The sequence below is a fragment of the Oncorhynchus mykiss genome, chromosome 11 (genome assembly GCF_013265735.2).
Source record: "Oncorhynchus mykiss isolate Arlee chromosome 11, USDA_OmykA_1.1, whole genome shotgun sequence".
Classification (NCBI taxonomy): Eukaryota; Metazoa; Chordata; class Actinopteri; order Salmoniformes; family Salmonidae; genus Oncorhynchus; species Oncorhynchus mykiss.
In genome coordinates this window covers 31121043-31142406 of record NC_048575.1, presented here as the reverse complement: position 1 = coordinate 31142406, position 21364 = coordinate 31121043, and the positions used below count along the sequence as shown (strand labels likewise).

The 21364-nt window shown below is 43.1% G+C and overlaps 1 protein-coding gene across 1 annotated transcript in view; it reads right to left on the bottom strand.

Annotated features, from left to right (window-relative positions):
* Positions 1-21364, bottom strand: part of LOC110535568 (cadherin-6) — an 81120-nt gene that overhangs the window by 27577 nt on the left and 32179 nt on the right. The window contains exon 2 of the mRNA XM_021620633.2: positions 11430-11869. Within this exon, the coding sequence (XP_021476308.1) occupies positions 11430-11666 (237 nt within the window). The 5' untranslated portion in view covers positions 11667-11869. The remainder of the gene's footprint in view (positions 1-11429; positions 11870-21364) is intronic.

The following is a 21364-nucleotide window of genomic DNA, read 5'->3' as shown; positions in this document are numbered from 1 at the left end:
AAAGTATACCAGTTTCAGTTTTCGATGTACCGATTCCATGGCACATGGTTTATGAAACATTTATACAAAACGATGCCAGATTCAAAACTTAGAGTTTTACAATTTAAAATATAATACTAAATTATTGCAACCAATATAATGTTATAAATACAGGGGATACAACCATCCCAGCTCTGTTGATTTTGTTGCAAAGAGACTCATTAGATCATTTGTTTTGTTACTGCTTGTTTTTGGACACATGCTCAATAACAGCTGAAATATTGCAACATATACTTGGAGCTAACTCTGCAAATAGCACTGCTGGGTGATTTGAAAAATCTTAGTCAATCAATCAATAATATAATAATACTCTTATATTTCATTTACAAACTATGAAACTATGAGAATAGAAAGGTTCAGAACATTTGTAAAAAATACCAGCACAGTAGAAAAATATATGCTATTTAGAAATTAAAACTGGATGGTCTTCAGAGATACATGTGGGAGTAGTTGAGGTTAGCTGAAGGCTGGGACTAAAAACAAACAAAAATAACTAACGTAAAATATACTACCCATGAAATTAATATATAAGCTGGAAGTGGAAGCCTAATTATTGTTGTCCATTAGCATACTCCAATTAGGGGAGGGTGTCAGTGTTTGTGAAAAATAATAAAGAAGGAAAATATATTTAAAGATATACAGTACCAGTCAAAAGTTCGCACACACCTACTCATTCAAGGGTTTTTCTTTATTTCTTCAATTTTCCACATTGTAGAATAATAGTGAAGACATCACACCCTTGGCATTCTTTCAACCAGCTAAATGAGGGAGTCACCTGGAATGCATTTCGATTAACAGGTATGCCTTGGTAAAAGTTAATTTGTCACGCCCTAACAATAGAGAGCTTTTTATGTCCTATGTTGGTTAGGTCGGGGTGTGTCATCTAGGTAATTATATTTCTATATTGGCCTAGCATGGTTCCCAATCAGAGGCAGCTGTTTATCGTGGTCTCTGATCGGGGATCATATTTAGGCGGCCATTTCCCCTTTGTGTTTTGTGGGATCTCGACTATGTATAGTTGCCTGGGAGCACTATAGCAGCTTCACGTTTAGTTTTTTGTGCATTTATTGATTTCTTTGAGTTTCACTTCATAATAAAGGGGATGGAACCATACCACGCTGCATCTTGGTCCACTCATTATGACGATCGTGACATAATTTGCAGAATTTTTATGTGTTTGAGACAATCAGTTGTGTTATGACAAGGTAGGGTGGTATACAGATAAAAGCCCTATTTGGTAAAATACCAAGTCCATATTATGGCAAGAACAGCTCAAATAACCAAACAGAAACAACAGTCCATCATTACTTTAAGACATGAAGGTCATTCTATCAAGAAAATCTCAAGAACTTTTTAAAGTTTAAAGTGCAGTCGCAAAAACCATCAAGCGCTATGATGAAACTAGCTCTCATGAGGACCACCACAGGAAAGGAATATCCAGAGTTACCTCTGCTGCAGAGGATAAGTTCATTAGAGTTACCAGCCTCAGAAATTGCAGCCCAAATAAATGCTTCACAGAGTTCAAGTGACAGACACATCTCCACATCAACTGTTCAGAGGAGACCGAGTGAATCAGTATTCTTTGTTTTCTTTATTATTTTGGTTAGGTCAGGATGTGACAAGGGTGATTTATGTGTTTTTGTCTTGTCTAGGGGTTTTGTATGTTTTAGGGGGTGTTTACTAGTATATGTGTTATATATGTCTATGGTTGCCTAGATTGGTTCTCAATTAGAGGCAGCTGTTTATCGTTGTCTCTGATTGGGAACCATATTTAGGCAGCCATATTCCTTAGGTTCTCTGTGGGTTATTGTCTATGTCTAGTTGCCTGTGTCTGCACTATTATATTATAGCGTCACATTCATTTTGTTGTTTTTGTAAGTTTGTTTAGTGTTTTCTTAATTAAATAAGTATGTATTCACATCACGCTGCGCCTTGGTCTCCTCCATATAACAAACGTGACAGGGATGAGTTGGACCGCAGAGTGTAGGAAAAGCAGCCATCAAGTGCTCAGCATATCTGGGAACTCCTTCAAGACTGTTGGAAAAGCATTCCAGGTGAATTTGGTTGAGAGAATGCCAAGAGAGTGCAAAGCTGTCATCAAGGCAATGGGTGGCAACTTTGAGGAATCTCAAATGTAAAATATATTTTGATTTGTTTATCACATTTTTATTTTTTGGTTACTACATGATTCCATATGTGTTATTTCATACTTTGATGTCTTCACTATGATTCTACAATGTAGAAAATAGTAATAAAAAAAATAGGTGTGTCCAAACTTTTGACTGGTACTGTATATATATTTACCCAAAACATATTGTGGATTCGAAATGATGCAGACAATTACACTGATAGAAGCCACAATCAATCAGCAAAATATTAAATCTGATTTACCCCTCCCCCACCCCACCCCATAAAATAAAGATATACTGTATATCAATAAATAAACTTTGCAAGATCCATTAATCATAACATTTATGAATGGTAATAATACATTAATTAATACATTAAACATTTATTTTTTTACATCACATCATTTTTAACACTAATTCTGCAAATTAGGAGATGGAATATTGTATTATTTTTTTCTGTCAGTTTAATGTATGTTATTAGCACAGCAGATGTCATGGTAGACACATTTGGCTGCCATTTGAGTATCACAGCATTATTGGGCATGCTTATGGTTTTAGAAAAGACCCTTAGTCCAACAAGCCAGTTACCCTTTTAGCCCTGTGGTGTCCGCCAATAGTCTGAGTATGTCCCAAATGGCAACCTATCGCCTATGTAGTGCACAAATTTTGACCAGGGCCCATAGGGACTTAGTTGACTCATATAAACACAACTAGCCTTCCTGGCAACAATTGTAAATTCAAAATAAACTGTAATAGATTTAAAATAAATAAACACTTTAATGTTAAACATATATTTCAGAATAACATGTTGGGAATTAATCAAGTAAGCGTGTATTTTTTCTTTCATATAATTCATATAAACTTATTCAAAGTTTGGACTCACGTTGCAGCTGAATTTATTTTCTCCTCTAATTTGAATATTACCTCGCTGACAGAATTCAGAACAAAGAAAGTAACTACAGCAACGAAATGATAAATAATATGATTCCACAGCTGACTCAGCGGGAGAGAGAAGTCTTAAACGATTCTGACTGACAGCAGTTAGGGGACAGGAAATAGGAGAGAGAGCGAGAGAGAGGAGTGTAGGAGTATTGGCCTAATCTGTGTCCCAAATAGCACCCTAGGCCCTATACACTGCACTACTTTGACCAGAGCACTATATTATTCCACCATATAGGGAATAGGATGCCATTTGGGACGGGCCCCTAGTATCTTATTCAGACATCTCGTCCTACTCCCTGTAACACTGTCAGACAGATGTTCAACAGCCTCGTCACTGCCCGACCTCATCACACCCCATAACGCAGAGGGACGCACAAGAGACACACACCACACACATGCATGCACACACAGGAGAGACACATTGCTACAGTTCCATAATCTTTCTGTCTCTCTGTCTCTCTCTCTCAATTTAATTCAAGGGGCTTTATTGGCATGGGAAACGTATGTTTAAAGTGCCAAAGCAAGTGAAATGGATAAACAAAAGTGAAATGAACAATAAAGTGAACATTAAATATTACACTCACACAAGTTCCAAAATAATAGAGACATTTCAAATGTCATATTATGTCTATATACACTGTTGTAACGATGTGCAACTAGCTAAAGTACAAAAGGGAAAATAAATAAACATACATATGGGTTGTATTTACAATGGTGTTTGTTCTTCACTGGTTGCCCTTTTCTTGTGGCAAAAGGTCACAAATCTTGCTGCTATGATTGCACACTGTGGTATTTCAACCAATAGATATAGGAGTTTAATCAAAATTGGATTTGTTTTCAAATTCTTTGTGGGTCTGTGTAATCTGAGGGAAATATGTGTCAGGAGGTTAGCTCAGTTTAGCTCAGTTTCCGCCTCATTTTGTGGGCAGTATGCACATAGCTTGTCTTCTCTTGAGAGTCAGGTCTGCCTATGGTGACCTTTCTCAATAGCAAGGCTATGCCCACTGAGTCTGTACATAGTCAAAGCTTTCCTTAATTTTGGGTCAGTCACAGCGGTCAGGTATTCTGCCAATGTGTACTCTCTGTTTAGGGCCAAATATTATTCTAGTTTGCTCTGTTTTTTTGTTCATTCTTTCCAATGTGTCAAGTAATTATCTTTTAGTTTTTTCATGATTTGATTGAGTCTAATTGTGTTGCTGTCCTGGGGCTCTGTGGGGTCTGTTTGTTTTTGTGAACAGAGCCCCAGGACCAGCTTCCTTAGGGGACTCTTCTCCAGGTTCATCTCTCTGTAGGTGATGGCTTTGTTATGGAAGGTTTGGGAATCTCTTCCTTTTAGGTCGTTGTAGAATTGAGCGCATCTTTTCTGGATTTTGATAATTAGCAGGTATCGGCTTAATTCTGCTCTGCATGCATTATTTGGTGTTTTACGTTGTACCCAAAGGATATTTTTGCAGAATTCTGCATGCAGAGTCTCAATGTGGTTTGTCCCATTTAGTGAATTCACAACCATAAAGGGCAATGGGTTTTATAACTGATTCAAGTATTTTTATGTTCCTTTTGTTGTCATAGAAGGCCCTTCTTGCCTTGTCTCTCAGATCGTTCACAGCTTTGTGAAAGTTACCTATGGCGCTGATGTTTAGGCAGAGGTATATATCCGTTTTTGTGTGCTCTGGGGCAACGGTGTCTAGATGGAATTTATATTTGTGGTCCAGGAAACTGGTCCTTTTTTGGAACACCATTATTTTTGTTTTACTGAGATTTACTGTCAGGGCCCAAGCCTGAATGAATCTGTGCAGAAGATCTAGGTGCTGCTGTAGAACCTCCTTGGTTGGGAACAGAAGCGCTAGGTAATGTGCAAACAGTAGACATTTGACTTCATATTCTAGCAGGGTTAGTCTGGATGATGCAGACTGTTCTAGTGCCCTTGCCAATTCTTTTATATATATATTGAAGAGTGTCGGGCTTAAGTTGCATCCCTGTCTCACCCCATTGCCCTGTGGAAAGAAAAGTGTATTTTTTGCCAAATTTAACCGCACACTTTTGTGCACATGGATTTCATAATGTTGTCCCCAACACCACTTTCCATCAATTTGTATAGCAGACCCTAATGTCACATTGAGTCAAACGCTTTCTTGAAGTCAACAAAGCATGAGAAAACTTTGCCTTTGTTTTGGGTTTGTTTGTTTGTTTGTCAATTAGGATATGCAGGGTGAATATGTTGTCTGTCATAAAGTAATTTGGTAAAAAGCCAATTTTGTCATAGTTTTGTCGGGTGGGGGCATATTTGGGAGGGAATACTGTCACCTCCAAGTAGGTGTTTGTCCCCCTGTGTGCTGAGGGTGTCAGGTTCTTGTCCAGTTCTGGCATTTAGGTTGCCACAGACTAGTACATTATATGTCCCTGGGCCTAGAAATGGTAGATCTCCCTCTCTAGGATGGAGAAGCTGTCATCGTTAAAGTATGGGGATTCTATTGGGGGATATAGGTAGTACATAGTGGGTTAGGTCTGCTCTATACATAATTAGCATACCTCCTGAGTTTCTTCCCTGTTTCACCCCTGTTACACCCCTGTTAGTTTGGTGGATGGGACTACCAGCTCTCTGTAACCTAGAGGGCAACTAGTGGGTCCGTCTCCTCTATACCATGTTTCTTGTAGGATGCAATGTCTGTGTTTCCAATTTATTTGATGAAGTCTGGGTTCCTGCTCTTTAGGTCAAAGGCAGATGACCTCAGACCTTGTATATTCCAGGATGAGATAGTAAAAGATTTGTGTTCCATAGTGTTGTTTTCCTTTGATTTCGAGCCCAGACATTTACAGTAGGTGTGAGCAGAGCATGTTGAGCATCTGATAAATTACCTCTCAGGTTACAGGATGGAGCTTTGGGGGGTTGCATTAGTAGAGCATGGGCCTGTTACTCTGTTCACGGCCAGGGCATATGTGAGTCTCTCTGTCACTCTCTCTCACACACTTACATACACTAGGCAGACAGGGGGTTATCGCCTTCATCAACAAACACAGCAAATGTGTGCTCCAGGTTGCTGCCGGAGACCGAGGCGTTTCCATGGCACAGATACAGAAAGAGCTTCTGTGTGTGCCATATTACAAACTCATACCCCTCTCTACGCCAAGGTGAGCAGCTGGGGATGGGGGAGCATGAAAAGAAGCGGAGAACAGAGAAGAGCCCCCCCCCCCCCCCCCCCCCCTTTGGGGACTCTGAGGCTGGACTGCTCCCCACATAGCCTACGGGTTTGTCCCAAATGGCACCCTAGTCCCTATGAAGTGCACTACTTTTGACCAGCGCCCATAGGGCTCTGGTCAAACATATTGCACTAAGTAAGGAATAGGGTGCCATTTGGGTTGCAAGCTATGTATGTTTCAGGCAGACACTGACTCAAACACAGCTAGACTAACTAGGGGTGGGGTGCCAGCCTAACCCTGTGCATTATTATTTCTCTAATTTGCTTTTTTCCCATTCATTTCCCGGCCCATTACTGTGGGGTAAGCAGGGCCGGGCGGTGAAGGGAGAGGAGCAGAGGGGAGCTCGGGGGAGAATATAGATAGAATATAACTGCTTGCTTGGGATGCGGGAAGAGACCATACCCACCAGGCCAAGCGAACCACTGGGGCCTATCAGGGTCTGTAAATACTTTATGAGATATGATCGTACAGCACAAATACTCCTCAACCACAGGCCATTAACCATTTTCACTAGGAATGTGCCCTTTGGTAAAGCAGGAAAATAATGAAATAAGCAAACAAACTCTCCCCCAGTGACAGCCCAGGCTCTCTGAGGTACGATATGCGGCTCGACTGCTAATGAGACTCACTGTACGATGATTCTCTTTTCTTCCTCCAGGAAAACCAACCACCCGGCCCGTACACACCAAGACAACAACCAATTCAGGGGTCCCAAATGGAACCCTATTCCCTATTTACTGCACTACTTTTGAGAAGTGCCCATAGGGCTCTGGTCAAATGTAGTGCACTATGTAGGGAATAGGGTGCCATTAGGGACGCACTAAACCAGTAACACTGACTGGGCTATGGTCTACTTCTCCAGTCGTTTATTTTTCTCCTTTTCCATCCTTTCATGCCTCTCCTTCATTCATCTGCCTTTGTTTTATTCTCCCCTTTGTTCGGGAGAGATTTCATCTGATTTCATTTGTTAGCATTTCAGAACCCAATAAAGAAATCATAAAAGTAACTCCGGAGATGGAGTTTATAGAATAACTGTTTTAAAGGAGGGATAAGGGGGAAGAGGAGGACCTAATTCAACTGCAGTAGTTTCATAATTTTATATGTGTGTAGAAAAGCAAGAGAAGCAACCCCTTGGTTGCATCCCCAATTGCACCCTAGTCCCTATCTAGTGCAACACTTTTGACGAGGGCCTTGTTTGACGAGGGTGCCATTTGGGACTCAGCCCTTGTTTATAACCTGCCATTGTGTTATTTCCAATTCATTGTCTCCTTCTGTAACAAAAATGTTATTGTTCTGTGCTGTGTTCCCTCACTCAGATAGAGTCAACCTCAATGACAAAAGGTTTCCCTTTTGTGTTGCTCTGTTCTGGCGCCTGTGATGTGACTTTCTGTGTGTGTGTGTGTGTGCGTGTGCGTGTGCGTGCGTGCGAACAAAAGTCCCCACAAGAATAGTAAACAAACAAAAATTTGACCAACTGGGGACATGTTAAATGCTATTTCTAATGTGTTTAGGGATACGGTTAGAATTAGTGTCAGGGTTAGAACTAGGTTTAGGGTTAGGAGCTAGGGTTAGTTTTCAGGGTTTAGGTTAGGTTTTTGGGTTAAGGTTAGGGTTACTGTAGGGTTAAGAGTACGGATTAGGTTTAGGGGGATTATGGTTTTGAATGGGACTGAATTGGTGTCGCCATAAAGTTAGCTGTACAAGACTGTGTGTGCATGTGTGTGCGCAAAGGTCCCGGAATCTGTGTGTATTTGTGTGATAACACACATCGCTCAGAGAGGCTTCATTAAGTGAAACACTCCTCCATGGCTTGATGCTTCAGTAGAAAGCCTCTTAATTTAAGGGTAAGACACACAAAAAAATCTGACTGCTGATAGGTAGACTACTTAGTACCTCTGCCCAGAGTGTCGGCAGTTCATTTTTTGTTGTTCACATAGAACCGTTTAATCTTCAATACTGCAGACCACAAAGTGGCAGTCTTGTATGGTAGTCTTGTGCCTGCTGTAGCTAATTTAAGCTAACTGGCAAGCTGTGCTAATGTTGTTGCAGGCTAGCTAGAATTTGTAGAAAACTCTTGTTGATACTAACCAGTTGGCCATAACTAGTGTAGTTAGCAACATTATAATTAAATCACAATGGATTTGTTTTTTAATGAAGCAGCTGCCCTTTTAGCTGTTGAGATGCTAACTGTTTAGCTAACATTAGCTAGCAAGCAAACTGGCACTTGCAGTATGGGATAATGGAGAGTGAATTAAAATATTTCTTTATTTTCTTTCTAGATAGCTAGCATGGTAAAGCATTTAGTGTTGTGTGCGCTGTGCTGCACTTACCACGCCATTCCTTTTATATCTAGACTTAAAATATGTATTTCACAGCTTTATAGTTTTAGTTAGTTAATTTAATTAGTTAGTTAATTTTGATGAAAAGGGGGTGGATTACACTGGGAAAAGTGCCCTCATTTGACCTTTTTCTTGTCACTTCTGTCAGCTCCCCCACATGGAGAATCGTGCTCTCTGATTCGCTCAAAGTCAAGTTCCCGGCCACTAACGAGCATTAGAATCTACGAACAACCTCCAACTGTGGCAACCAGATTCCTCAGTGTGTCTGTACCAGGGGTTGGATCTGGTTCAGGGAACAGAACCGAAAACCGGAAAATAACAAACATTTTCAAGGAACAGAACGGAACCTGGAATGAAAGTGATCCATACTGTTCCGGAACAGAACCGTTATTTGAAAAGCACAGGAACCGGTTAATAACAATAATTTACGTTCCAGAAATGTTTCTCTCGTCCCACAAAAAAAAAACGGGCAAAAAAGCACCTATGCAAAGCCCCGACTTTGTCACTCAGAAACATATTCCAGTGTCTGCCTGCAAGCTGAAAATCTTTGCCAGTGTGTGTGCGTGTCTAGGCAACCTGCCCCTTCTCCCTCCGAACCATAGGCTACTGTACAATTGTGATTCAGAAGATAGGAATATATTAATTAGCTAGAGAAGAATTGATCAACTTGTTCAATGCTAGTTAATGATACTTTAGGCCTAGTTATCACGTTTAACGTTGAATGTATTAACCACAAAAAGGTAAGACTTGCTTTTAATTCTGGTGCCACTCCGCACACACAAGCTTGTTAGCTGGCTAGTTCAAGCTCAAAAGACATTCAAAGGACCTCCATAGAAGCCGCTCCTCAGTCCCTGAGTGACGCAGCGGTCAAAAGCACTGCATCACAGGGCTCAGGCGCCAGTATAAGCCTGGGTTTGATCGGGAGCCACATAGGACGGCACACAATTGGCCCAGCGTCATCCTGGGTAGGGGAAGGGGGGGCTTTCCTTAGCTAATTGCGCTCTAGCAACTCCTTGTGGCACGCTTGTGCACCTGCAAGTTGACTTCGGTCATCAGTCAAACAGTGTTTCTTCCGACACACTGGTGTGGCTGAGCAAGCAGTATACGCAGTGTGATTTGAAGTAGCGTGGCCAAGCATATATAAAAAAGCTCCTCCTAGGTATAGCTCTGTGGACCTAATTCAGATAATGCATGTCATAACACGATGCCCAGCGCTTCAACCATCCTCCTTAACCCTTTCTCGCTCTCTCCATAACCCATAAAATGTAAGTCGCATCTTGCGCCATAAGCTACTGTCTGTCCATCACGCATGTAAACAGCTACCTTGCCAGCTATATCCGTACTGATTGGTGAAGTAATTGAAGGCGCTAAATATGAAAAACATACATTTCATAAGGAAGAGAAAGTAACGATATAAACCGTTCGTTTCTTTGGGGTTCGTACCGGTTCGGAACGTTGTTTTGCTGGTCGGAGCAGTGGAATGGAATGAAAAAAAGTGTTTCTGTTCAGGATGAAACGACTGGAGAAAATGTTTTTGTTCCATCCCCACGGCCACACCGCAGCTCAAAGGTTTGTTGCTGTGAGTGTGCGTGCTGTCTATTAGTCCTTTACACAGTAAAGGATGAGCCTCCACATCAATCAGTGCTCAAAGGAGATAAAGTGTTTTGATTATGCTCCAGTGGTTGACTTTTGATGTCGAACGTCTTATACGTTCTTTTATTATTTTTCTTGTCTTTATTTCTTTTTTTTCCCTGTCTAAACGTCTTTTCTTCTATTTTCTCGTTTTTGTTCTTCCCCTCCTCTGCTTCGTTCGTTCACGAGCTGTGTAATCCTTTTAGAAGCCAGGCTGAATGTCTCACTTGGGGACTTCGTTGTGTTGTGGAATCTCATTTGGGTTGGGTGACTCTATCCCCTGGACGGACGGAGGGAGGGACTGACGTCACGGCCACGAATGCAAAGCAAACATACCCTATTCATTCATTTTTGCGTCCCAAATGGCACCCTATTCTCTATATAGTGCACTACTTTTAATGCACTATATAAGGAATAGGGTGCCAATTGGGACAAATACCAATCCTCACAAAACATCCGCACTTTCTCCCTCCTCACTCACTCGTCTTAAAATGGCTGGGATGCTTCACTTTAATAGTCTTCTCAATTACAGTACGTAGTACGACAGAGTGATATCTTGACTTCCTTGACTCTCTTGTCTAGCATGTAATGCATGGGCTTTTTTGATATTGTTCCTTGTAGGCATACTCTCCGCAATGCTATCTAGGTCAAAGTTGTGTTTTTTGTTGGACAAATAATGGCTGTAAGAAGCCTGTGTGTTTGGCTGTAGGCCTCCGCTAGTCCGCTACCTCCGTAGGATGCTTTGATACTATAACTGGAGTGGACATCGGCCGAGCTACCACATATAGTTGCTGACAGTCAGCACTAAACACATCAGACAACTCTACATTTGACTCAGCCTAGGAGGCAGTACTACGGGTACAGCTTTCCCCTAGGTACAGCTTCAGGATCAGCTTCCCCTCTCCCAATCTTTTAGTAGGCCATTAGTTGGGGAAATGCTAAATTGACCTAAATCATTGTCTAGGTGTTATAGTATCCCGAACAGAATTCACTCTGGGAAATGATCACATGTGAGGTGTATGGATTATATTGCAGAAAGAGTGTATTACTGACATATTCATGTCTTATTCAACCAACCAACATCACATTTTTCATTATAATGAAAAGAAAACAGAAAAGAGTGAAAGAGAGAGTTAACATCATGCTGTACCTTTCCAACATACTGGTTATCCAACCCTGTGTACTCCTCCAGCAGGAAGAACTGATTCCACATCCATCCTCGTTTGGAGCGTCTCAGAGGCACTCCGTTGGCATCCTGCCCCGTCAGCGTCAACGCCACCCCCCGCCGACCCCCTGTAGTCCTCTTCAGGGCACGCAGCCCGTCCCCATGGGAACAAAGGTACGCCCAGAGGACCAGCAGGAGAAGGACAGTTCTGCCTCTCAACATGACTGCCAGGTCAATAGTTACAAAGCTTCAACCACAGCTTGATTGTAGTTTATGGTCTCTTCCCTCTGGGTGTTAGTTTGAAATGATCAGTGGTCTTTAGTCAGACATTTAGTCATTGGGTCACTCCTCCTGGTCTGGGTATAGGTCTGCAGCAGCAGCATGGGCCATCAGTCTGCCTTTAGGGCCTCAGATCCAGCCAGTATCTGGAACATAGAACACACAGTCAGTGCTGTTAGTGCTGTTAGAACAGTTTGCCACTATGATAATGTAGGGTTCTGTAGCCTCTCTCTCAGAAATGACACTTCCAATTGCCCCTTTAAAGAAATAGGAGTCAACATAATGAGTCTAATTCTCCATTCACACGTTGACACAGCTATAAAGGGCATAATTGGAATCCTACACATCTATTATATACAAAACACTAAGGACACCTGCTCTTTCCATGACATAGACTGACCAGGTGAAAGCTATGATCCCTTATTGATGTCACTTGCTAAATCCACTTCAATAAGTGTAGTTGAAGGGGAGGAGACAGGTTTATTAAGGATTTTTAAGCCTTGAGACAATTGAGACATGGATTGTGTATGTGTGGTATTCAGAGGGTGATTGGGTAAAACAAAAAATGTAAGTGCCTTTGAACAGGGTATGGTAGTAGGTAACAGGCACACCGGTTTGCATCAGGAACTGAAACTCTGCTGGGGTTTTTACGCTCAACAGTTTCCTGAGTGTATCAAGAAGTGTCCACCACCCAAAGGACATCCAGCCAACTTGACACAACTGTGGGAAGCATTCGAATTGACATGGACCAGCAACCCTGTGGAACTCTTTCGGCACCTTGTAGAGTCCATGACCTGACGAATTGAAACTGTTCTGAGGGCAAAAGGAAGGTGTTCCCAATGTTTTGTATACTTTTGTTTTCTGTGTATACTGCCACACATCATATCTCAATTAAGAAACTGAATTAACATTTAAAAGACTGCCAGGTCTGCATGTTCAGCTTGATGTATCTCTTTAAACAATCTGCGTGGGAACACGTTGTTATCAGAGCCAGCAGGCTGTCAATGGAGACCCTGAGCAATGTCAACTTGAGTTTATTACTTTGAGATCAATATAAAGATACTGTGTTTTAATATTATATTTGATTTAACTAGGCAAGTCAGCTAAGAAAAAATCGTATTTACAATGACGGCCTACCCCGGCCAAACCCTCCCCTAAACAGAATGACGCTGGGCCAATTGTGCGCCGCCCTATGGATCTCCCAATCACAGCCAGTTGTGATACAGCCCGGGATCGAACCAGGGTCTGTAGTGATGCCTCTAGCACTGTGATGCAGTGCCCAAAATGGCTGTTTGCAAACCACACAATCGGGCCCTGTCTTGAAAGCACAGATCACACACTGCCACACACATTCTCACTCACTCACTCACTCACTCACTCACTCACTCACTCAAAAAACAATCCATGAGGAAGGACATGCTCCTATGCTCATTATTCCTGTCTGGGTGCTCATTATTCCTGTCTGGGTGCTCATTAATCCTGTCTGGGTGTGGCACCGTTGGGGTGCAGGCACTGGGTTATCAGTGGGCACACTGGGAACCAGCAGCACCATTATCACATACAGATTGTGTCCAGAAATGGCACCTTATTCACTCTATAATGCACTACTTTTGACCAGGGCCAATACTATTACTGGTCAAAAGTAGTCCACTATACAGGGAATAGGTTGTCATTTGGGACACACAAACACAGGCTCGGCTCAGATATAGAGATGCAGACCGCTATACAGCAGCTCTGCTTTTCACAGGACGAAAAGGAAAAAGTATCTGGACCTGCATGCAGAAAGTGGAGGGAGATTGAAAGAGAGAGGGAAAGACAGAATGGTCAAGACACATTGAGAGGGATAGCGAGAGGGAGGGAGAAGCTGAAATTGAGATGAAGGGAGAGGTAGGGTCAGGGTAGGGTGGGCACAGATAGATATGGAGGGAGAGATGGAGAGAGAGAGGGAGGGTCAGACTAGGCAGAGAGAGAGGATAGAGAGAGAAAGGGAGAGATGGAGGGAGAGATGGAGAAAGAGGATAGAGAGAGAAAGGGAGAGATGGAGGGAGTGAAGGAGAGGTAGAAATGTCCTGTCAGAGCAGAGTCAGCAGGACAGTCAGGAGAGGAGCTGTGTGTGTGTGTGTGTGTATATGTGTATGTGTGTGTGTGTGTGTGTGTGTGTCTAGCCCATCCATTACCCTACCTGTCTTCTCTCTCTCCTTCTAGCCATCCAAGCCAAGGCTTCTCTCCCTGCCCCACCTCCCTGCTTTCAACCCTCCTTTCCCCTTATGAGGCAAAACTTAAATGGTAAAAGTTGATGGGTTAGGTCCCCCTTTCTCTTTTTCCTCATGCCTTGCAGTTTATTATAGCCTATGTCAAAGCTCCTCTAATTTGCCTGCTGTATGCGCTTCAGCTGATATTCCCTATCATAGGGATTTTCGGACGCTTGCGATGCGGGAGTCACTTTGCATGTGTCCTTTGCCTGCCTCAGCAGGGGAATAAGAACCCATTGGTCACAACAGACAGCAGGTGAGAGTGACGGCCTGTCATCCTTTTAATAATGTCCAGGGCGGGAATATAGGTCACATCCCAAATGGAATCCTATTTCCTATGATGCACTAGAGTACCCGAACCCATAGCCCACTCACAATCTCTCTCTAAGTAACTCTCACGTGGAAAGCTCTGGTTCAAATCTAAATGTTCCTATGAGCGTGTTCATTTCCCTCTCTTCTATTTCCCTCCATCTCTTTCCATCCTTCTCTTTCCATCCTTCTATTTCCTCTCTTCTATTTCCTCTTCTCTTTCCCTCCTCTTTCCCTCATTCTTACCCTCTTCTTTCCATCCTTTTCTTTCCCAAGTCCCCACGCACTTGGCTTGATGAATTTCCTTAATTGACAATGGTGAGGGGGCGAGGGGGACTGGGAGCTATTGATTTGCTGTAGGACTCAGCAGTGTAGTTGGAAATACAATGTGGTCTCCGCGGTCACTTCTCAGAGCCTTCTAATACCTCCAGTCTTCAGCTCCTCCACACACACACACACACACACACACACACACACACACACACACACACACACACACACACACACACACACACACACACACACACACACACTTTTTCCCCGCCAACATTTCCCCACAATACACCATAATGAATTCTGTAAAACACATTTATATTTTACTGTACTTTCTATAGTGTTTTTACTGTTGAAATTAAAGAAATGTCTTACAGTTTGGGGTGTCTACTCTAAAGAGCCCAAAGTGGGCAGCCTGCACCCATCTCTCTCTCTCTCTCTCTCTCTCTCTCTCTCTCACACACACACAAAGTTCTGCTCTGGTGGGAGGCAGGCAGTCTGTCCTTTCAATAGATTTCTTCATAATGTCACCATGGAAGTCTGGAAGCTAATGCCTGACTAACTGTATAGAAAGGCCCTGCATGCTGTCCCAAATGGCATCATATTCCCTATGTAGTGCACTACTTTTAACTGTGAGGATACAAAAGTAGTACGCTGTATGAAATAGGGTGCCATTTGGGACACCGCCCCAACTCTCTGACCCCATAGTTCTCCAGACAGTGGACCAGTAGGTCAGTTACATTCATAGCTTAGATTTCTCTACATCTGTGTGCCTGTGCGTGATGAGTATTTCTCCTCTCTTTTCTTGGTTCCCAGCCCCAGTGAGTGTCAGCATCATAATGAACCTGTGTAATGGAACATGACACAACAATTATATCCTCCCAGTTAAGAGAATGTGTTTACAACAACCCCAACACTGCTTGATTTTCTCCCTCCACCTTTTACTCCCTCTCTCTCCTTGCATCCAGTTCTGCACCATTTAATTGCAACTGTTTGAAAAAAAAAGATTGCTTGAAATTGCCTGTCACAGATTGTCTGGAGACACTACATATGGCAATAATACAGCATTGTGTTCCATGCAGGGTGAGCAAAATGAATGTGTCTGCTGGCAATTTGGAGCTAAATGATTCTACACTCATACAATTACATGAAATAACATTTCAACGCATAACAATTAGCTATTAAGTATCTATTGCTCTTATCAAACACAGGGACACAGAGATAGAGATGGAGACACAGTGAGTCACACAAATATATCCATGAATGGCTTTTCCAGTATGGATGTGTAACTACACCAAATACCATTGGCGGCATTTCGTGCATACTGTCTGGAAGCAGGCAGAACAGAGCTGACCTAGGAGCAGCAGTCCTACCCATCCTCCTCTTGTTCTCTCCTTTCTTCCTTCCTCTATCTTTCTCTATCTTACTCTCTCCCTCTCGCTCTAGGTCTTCTCTCTCTCTCTAGGTCTTCTCTCTCTCTCTCTCTGTCTCTCTCTCTCTAGGTCTTCTCTCTCTCCTTCATTTTGCTCTCTCTCTCCTTCCTATCTCACTCTCGCTCTCTCCCTTTGTCTTTTTTCTCCTAATGAGAGAGGATGAGCGACACTGCGAGGCAGCACCCTATCGCGCCCGTTGAGCCACGGCAACCCAGACTTCCACGGCAACCCAGAAAGAGCCCCCAGGGGGGCAATTAAAAGTGAGAGAGGAGAATGTCAGCCAGGGGTGAGCAAGGGTGTGTGTGTGTGTGTGTGGGGGGGGGGGGGGGGGGGGGTAGTTGGAGGGTAGAAGGGGTTGGCAGGTACACAGCCCTGTTACAAACCACAGAGGAGGTCCTTATAGGCTGCTAATGTGTGACACTGTCAGCGACAGGTTGTTCCACAGTTTCCGTTCCCTTTGCCTTGACTCATGGTTGCCTCCCTCTGACTTTATTAAGAGCTTCATGCTTTATGTCCTAAATGGCACACTATTCCCAATGTAGTGCACTAATTTTCAGCAGGTCCCTGGTTAAAGTAGTGCACAACATAGGGAATAGGGTGTCATTTGGGATGCATGCACGGACACAGACAGAGGTACTCCTATAGTATCCCTCTTCTTCTTGGCTAAATTTATCACTAAATCCCACTTGGTACATTGGGAATAGTGCAGCTGACCCAAATACAACGCTTTGCTTTTTTTGTGTCTTTCCTTCAGTTATTGTTCATATGTGGGTTGAGAGTTTACTAATCAGTTGGCTGTCGGTGAGAGGATGCGAACCAAACAGATGGGATACTGGGGGAGGGTTAGGTTGCCTTGTCCTCGCATCACAAGGATGCGTCTAATCACACTCCCTTTAAATGGGGATATGGCTATTCCGCTGAGAGGAGACGAGGAGACAACCTTTTAAAGTATGTAACCTAGTCCAAGTCAGAACAGCCCATAGGGTAAGAGCCAATCTCTTGTTTCTGTAGCGTGAGGCAGCTTGATGGAAAAGTACACCCTTTGGACAGGATGCTAGTCTATCACAATGTATTTAGTAATGAGCCAAACCATAGGGTAGCTAGTGTTTGGCTGGCTGGCTGTCCTTGTTTTGCCAATCTCCTCGTCTCCTCTCAGCGGAATAGCCATAGGACTTGCTAGATTCTCATTCTGAAACCTGTCAATATATATTGATCTTTGGTTTCGCTGGGGGTGAATGTCTAGACGCAGCTGTGTCTTAAAAGTATTTTCATGTCGCCTTACTTCAATAATGACTGAGGATTCAGCCGAGAAACTGGAAGATGTTGAGAAGTATGTAGCAAACTGAGTAATTCACCTTTACAGAGAAGTAGTGTGCGAGAGGCGTATGTTCACCCTTTCTCTCCAAGGAAAGTTTGAGACATTCAAGGTTCCTCCTCTTGTTTGTACTCATTGTTGGCTTTGCTCAGGCTGTTTTGGGGGTAATTAGTAGGACCTGCTTATTCTCTTAGGAGATGTGACTAAGGTGTGATTACGGTTCAGCCTTAAGGGGACCCTAATCACACCTTAGTCACATCTCCTAACTGTACTCAGGGGAAGAGAAACAACCCTCAGCTCTATCTGAACCAGGTTAATACAGGCTGTCATATTCCCATTTAAAGGGAGTGTGTTCAAGCTCTTGAAAGGAACATGACTCCATCATCAAATTTGCCGATGACACAACAGTCGTAGGCCTGATCACCAACAAGATGAGAGCCGATAGGGAGGAGGTCAGAGACCTGGCCGTGTGGTGCCAGGACAACAACCTCTCTCCCTCAACGTGATCAAGACTAAGGAGATGATTGTGGACTACAGGAAAAGGAGGACCGAGCACGCCACCATTCTCATCGATGGGGCTGCAGTCGAGCAGGTTGATAGCTTCAAGTTCCTTGTTGTCCACATCACCAACAAACTATCATGGTTCAAACACACTAAGGCAGTCATGAAGAGGGCAATATAAAGCCTATTCCTCCTCAGGAGACTGAAAAGATTTGGCATGGGTCCTCAGATCCTCAAAAGGTTCTACAGCTGCACCATCGAGAGCATCCTGACTGGTTGCATCACTGCCTGGTATGGCAACTGCTCGGCCTCCGACCGCAAGGCACTACAGAGGGTAGTGCGTACGGCCCAGTACATCACTGGGGCCAAGCTTCCTGCCATCTAGGACCTCTATACCAGGCGGTCAGAGGAAGGCCCTACAAATTGTCAAAGACTCCAGCCACCCTAGTCATAGACTGTTCTCTCTGCTACCGCATGGCAAGCGGTACTGGAAGGCTTCTTAACATCTTCTACCCCCAAGCCATAAGACTCCTGCACAGCTAATCAAAGGGCTACCCATCTCTCTTTTAATCTGCTGCTACTGTTTATTATCTATACATAGTCACTTTAACTCTACCTACATGTACATATTACCTCAATTATCTCGACTAACCGGTGGCTCTGCACATTGACTCTGTACCGGAACCCCCTGTATTTAGCATCTCTATTGTTATTTTAAATTCATTATTTGTAACTTTTATTTTCTTCTTAAAACTTCTTAAAGGCATTGTCGGTTAAGGGCTTGTAAGTAAGAATTTCACTGTAAGTGTCACGTTCGCGCAGCGTGATAAGAATACGTTCTTCTTTAATGAAAGAGAACCACTGAACAAAGTATACAAAACAAATGTGCCGCTATAAGCCATGAGTGCTGACAGGCAACTACACATAGACAATAACCCACAAAACCAAAATGAAAATGGCAACCTAAATAGGATCCCCAATCAGAGATAACGATAAACAGCTGTCTCTACTTGGGAACCGATTCAGGCCACCATAGACCTACATACCCCTAGACATACTAAAACCCTGTGGATATACAAAACCCTAGACAGGACAGAAAACACCTAGACAATACAAAAACTAAACCAACCACCCTTGTCACACTCTGACCTAACCAAAATAATAAAGAAAACAAAGATATCTAAGGTCAGGGCGTGACAGTAAGGTTGTAGTCGGTGCATGTGACACATAACATTTGATTTGATCTGAAAGTATGTAGTGCATCTGGAATATGATGGTTTATCGTAACAGTTTGCTAACATCTCTCCATCTGCGCCCGCTCTCAGAGTAGCCAGGCCATAAACCAATGAGTGCCTATCAATTAAGAAGGTTCAAACCAATAAGGAGGATGCATACTTCGATCATGCCCTGAACAAGTGCATGTCTGTGTATAATAACACTGATGTATATTCTCATACACAAGACCAACAAATTAGCCTGTACCATCCTTGTCAGGGGGAGGAGCTGTGTCTGTCGCATATCTGTCAGAGGGTGGGGATGTATTAGCTTAAACCATCTCTGTCAATGTTCCGGGGGTGTTCCCTCAGCAATACATCCACATGTAGTGCTCCAGAGCTCATTGCAAACACATTACCTTGCCTGGCTGCCCAAATGCTTCCCAAATAACCAAATAAATCATCAGATCTGGGCCAAGTCAATGAGACGGGTTCGTTTCTCAGTGTGCGTCCCAAATGCCACCCTATTCCCTATATAGTGCGCTGCTTTTGACCAGAGCCCTATGGGCCTATATAGGATTTAGGGTGCCATTTTGGAGCAGATATCTCATTATATCCAGCCCTGCTTCCATTCAGAGACGACCCCATCACTCAAACAAGCGCACTGCCGCCACCACTCACACTCAGAAAGAACACTTGTCTTTACTGCATGTATAGCCCAGTTTCGATACTGCAGACAGTATACTGGAGTAACCCTTTCTTGCCAGTCCATTTGTTGTCTTAACCTCTTCAGCTAGGTTGTGTGTTAAATTGGGGTTACTGCTATACCAGCTCTCTCAACACACTGTTCTTTAATCCCTTACTTTTTATCACTCTCTCTAGTCTAGTGGATGGCCCTGTGATTTTTACTGCCCTGGAGTGACATAGTAGTTAAGGAAAAGTCTCCCTCTCTCTCTCTCACTCTCAGCTGGAGTCCTCACAGTGACTAAGGGCTAATAGATAGCTGGTGGTTTGATCCCCCCCAATGAGGCACCACCAGTCATGGAGCTCCTCCTAGATGATTGACATCTAGGACCCTGGTTGCAGACAGATGGGAATGCTTTGTTGCATAATAGGACAGGTCTAATCTGCGACAGAAGCTTACAAATAATAGTTAAAAGAAGGGGGCAGGCTAAAAAGATTAGTATTCAGCTCAGTCTGTCGGTCTGTGACACCTATGTGACACACTGGTGGTTTTGTGATTTCTCTTTGCAGCGGTAGATCAGAGCTCTATGGGCTGTGTCAATACGGACCAGACCTGCGTTCAGATATTATTTGTTTTCTTTCAAATCAAACCCAGCTGAAGTTTTTGAATGAGAACAAATACAATTTGAACTTGTCTGGTGTCAGTGTGGTCTGGGCTGTCTGTCTCCTGACGGCCAGTGTTTATGTTTGTCCCAAATGACACGCTATTCCCTATATAGTGCACTACTTTTTTTTTTTACCAGGGCCCATATGACTCCAGTCAAAAGTAGTGCACTATAGGGAATAGGGTGCCATTTAGGAATTATCCTTTCAGTTGTTTACAATAGAGAAGGAGGAGAGTTCTCAGCGCGGGTTCCCCTGGCCTTACTAATTTCCTGTTTCGGCCAATGTGCCGCGGTATGGAAGCCTCTATTCCTATGCAAATGGGACAGGTGTGTGTGCTTGTGTGTCAGTGTGTGTGTCTGTGTGTTCCAAGTGTATGTGCCTGCCGTATGCAGTCAAGTGTTGAAAGCCTATTCTCTCAACAGTTAACCCAATACACTGTCCACAGGAAAAATAAAATACCCCCAAAAAATCAACACAGAAATAAACACACATCAAAACAAATGTAATTAAAAATGTGTTTTTATTTTCCATTATTCATTGTTTGGGTTGTTCTGATTAAATAACGTACCTGGAGATTAGATCGACTGCTACCAAATCGTTACTTTTTCAAATGAATGGTGCAATTTTGAGGCGGACGCATTGATTCAGCAACACAAAGGTCAAGCTGCGCACTGTGAATTGAAAAATCAGAGCAGCTGTTGCAATCCCACGTTTAGTTTGTTTCGTTTCCCTCTCTCCCCCTTTCTAGCCTGGTTGTGACAATTACAAACAGGGGGACCTTTTTAAAAACACATTGCTATTCAAACAGCAGGTCAGCTACATAAAATAGATAAAGCCACAGACCCAATTGTCAGACAGCAATACATAATTCATGGAGCTTCAACAGAAAACACATTACAAATCTAAAGTAGTATGACTCTAACAAAATAATCTGTAGGGAGGAGAAAATATGTGTTTCTTAGTCTTCCTTGGCGGAGAAGAATGCATTTTCCTG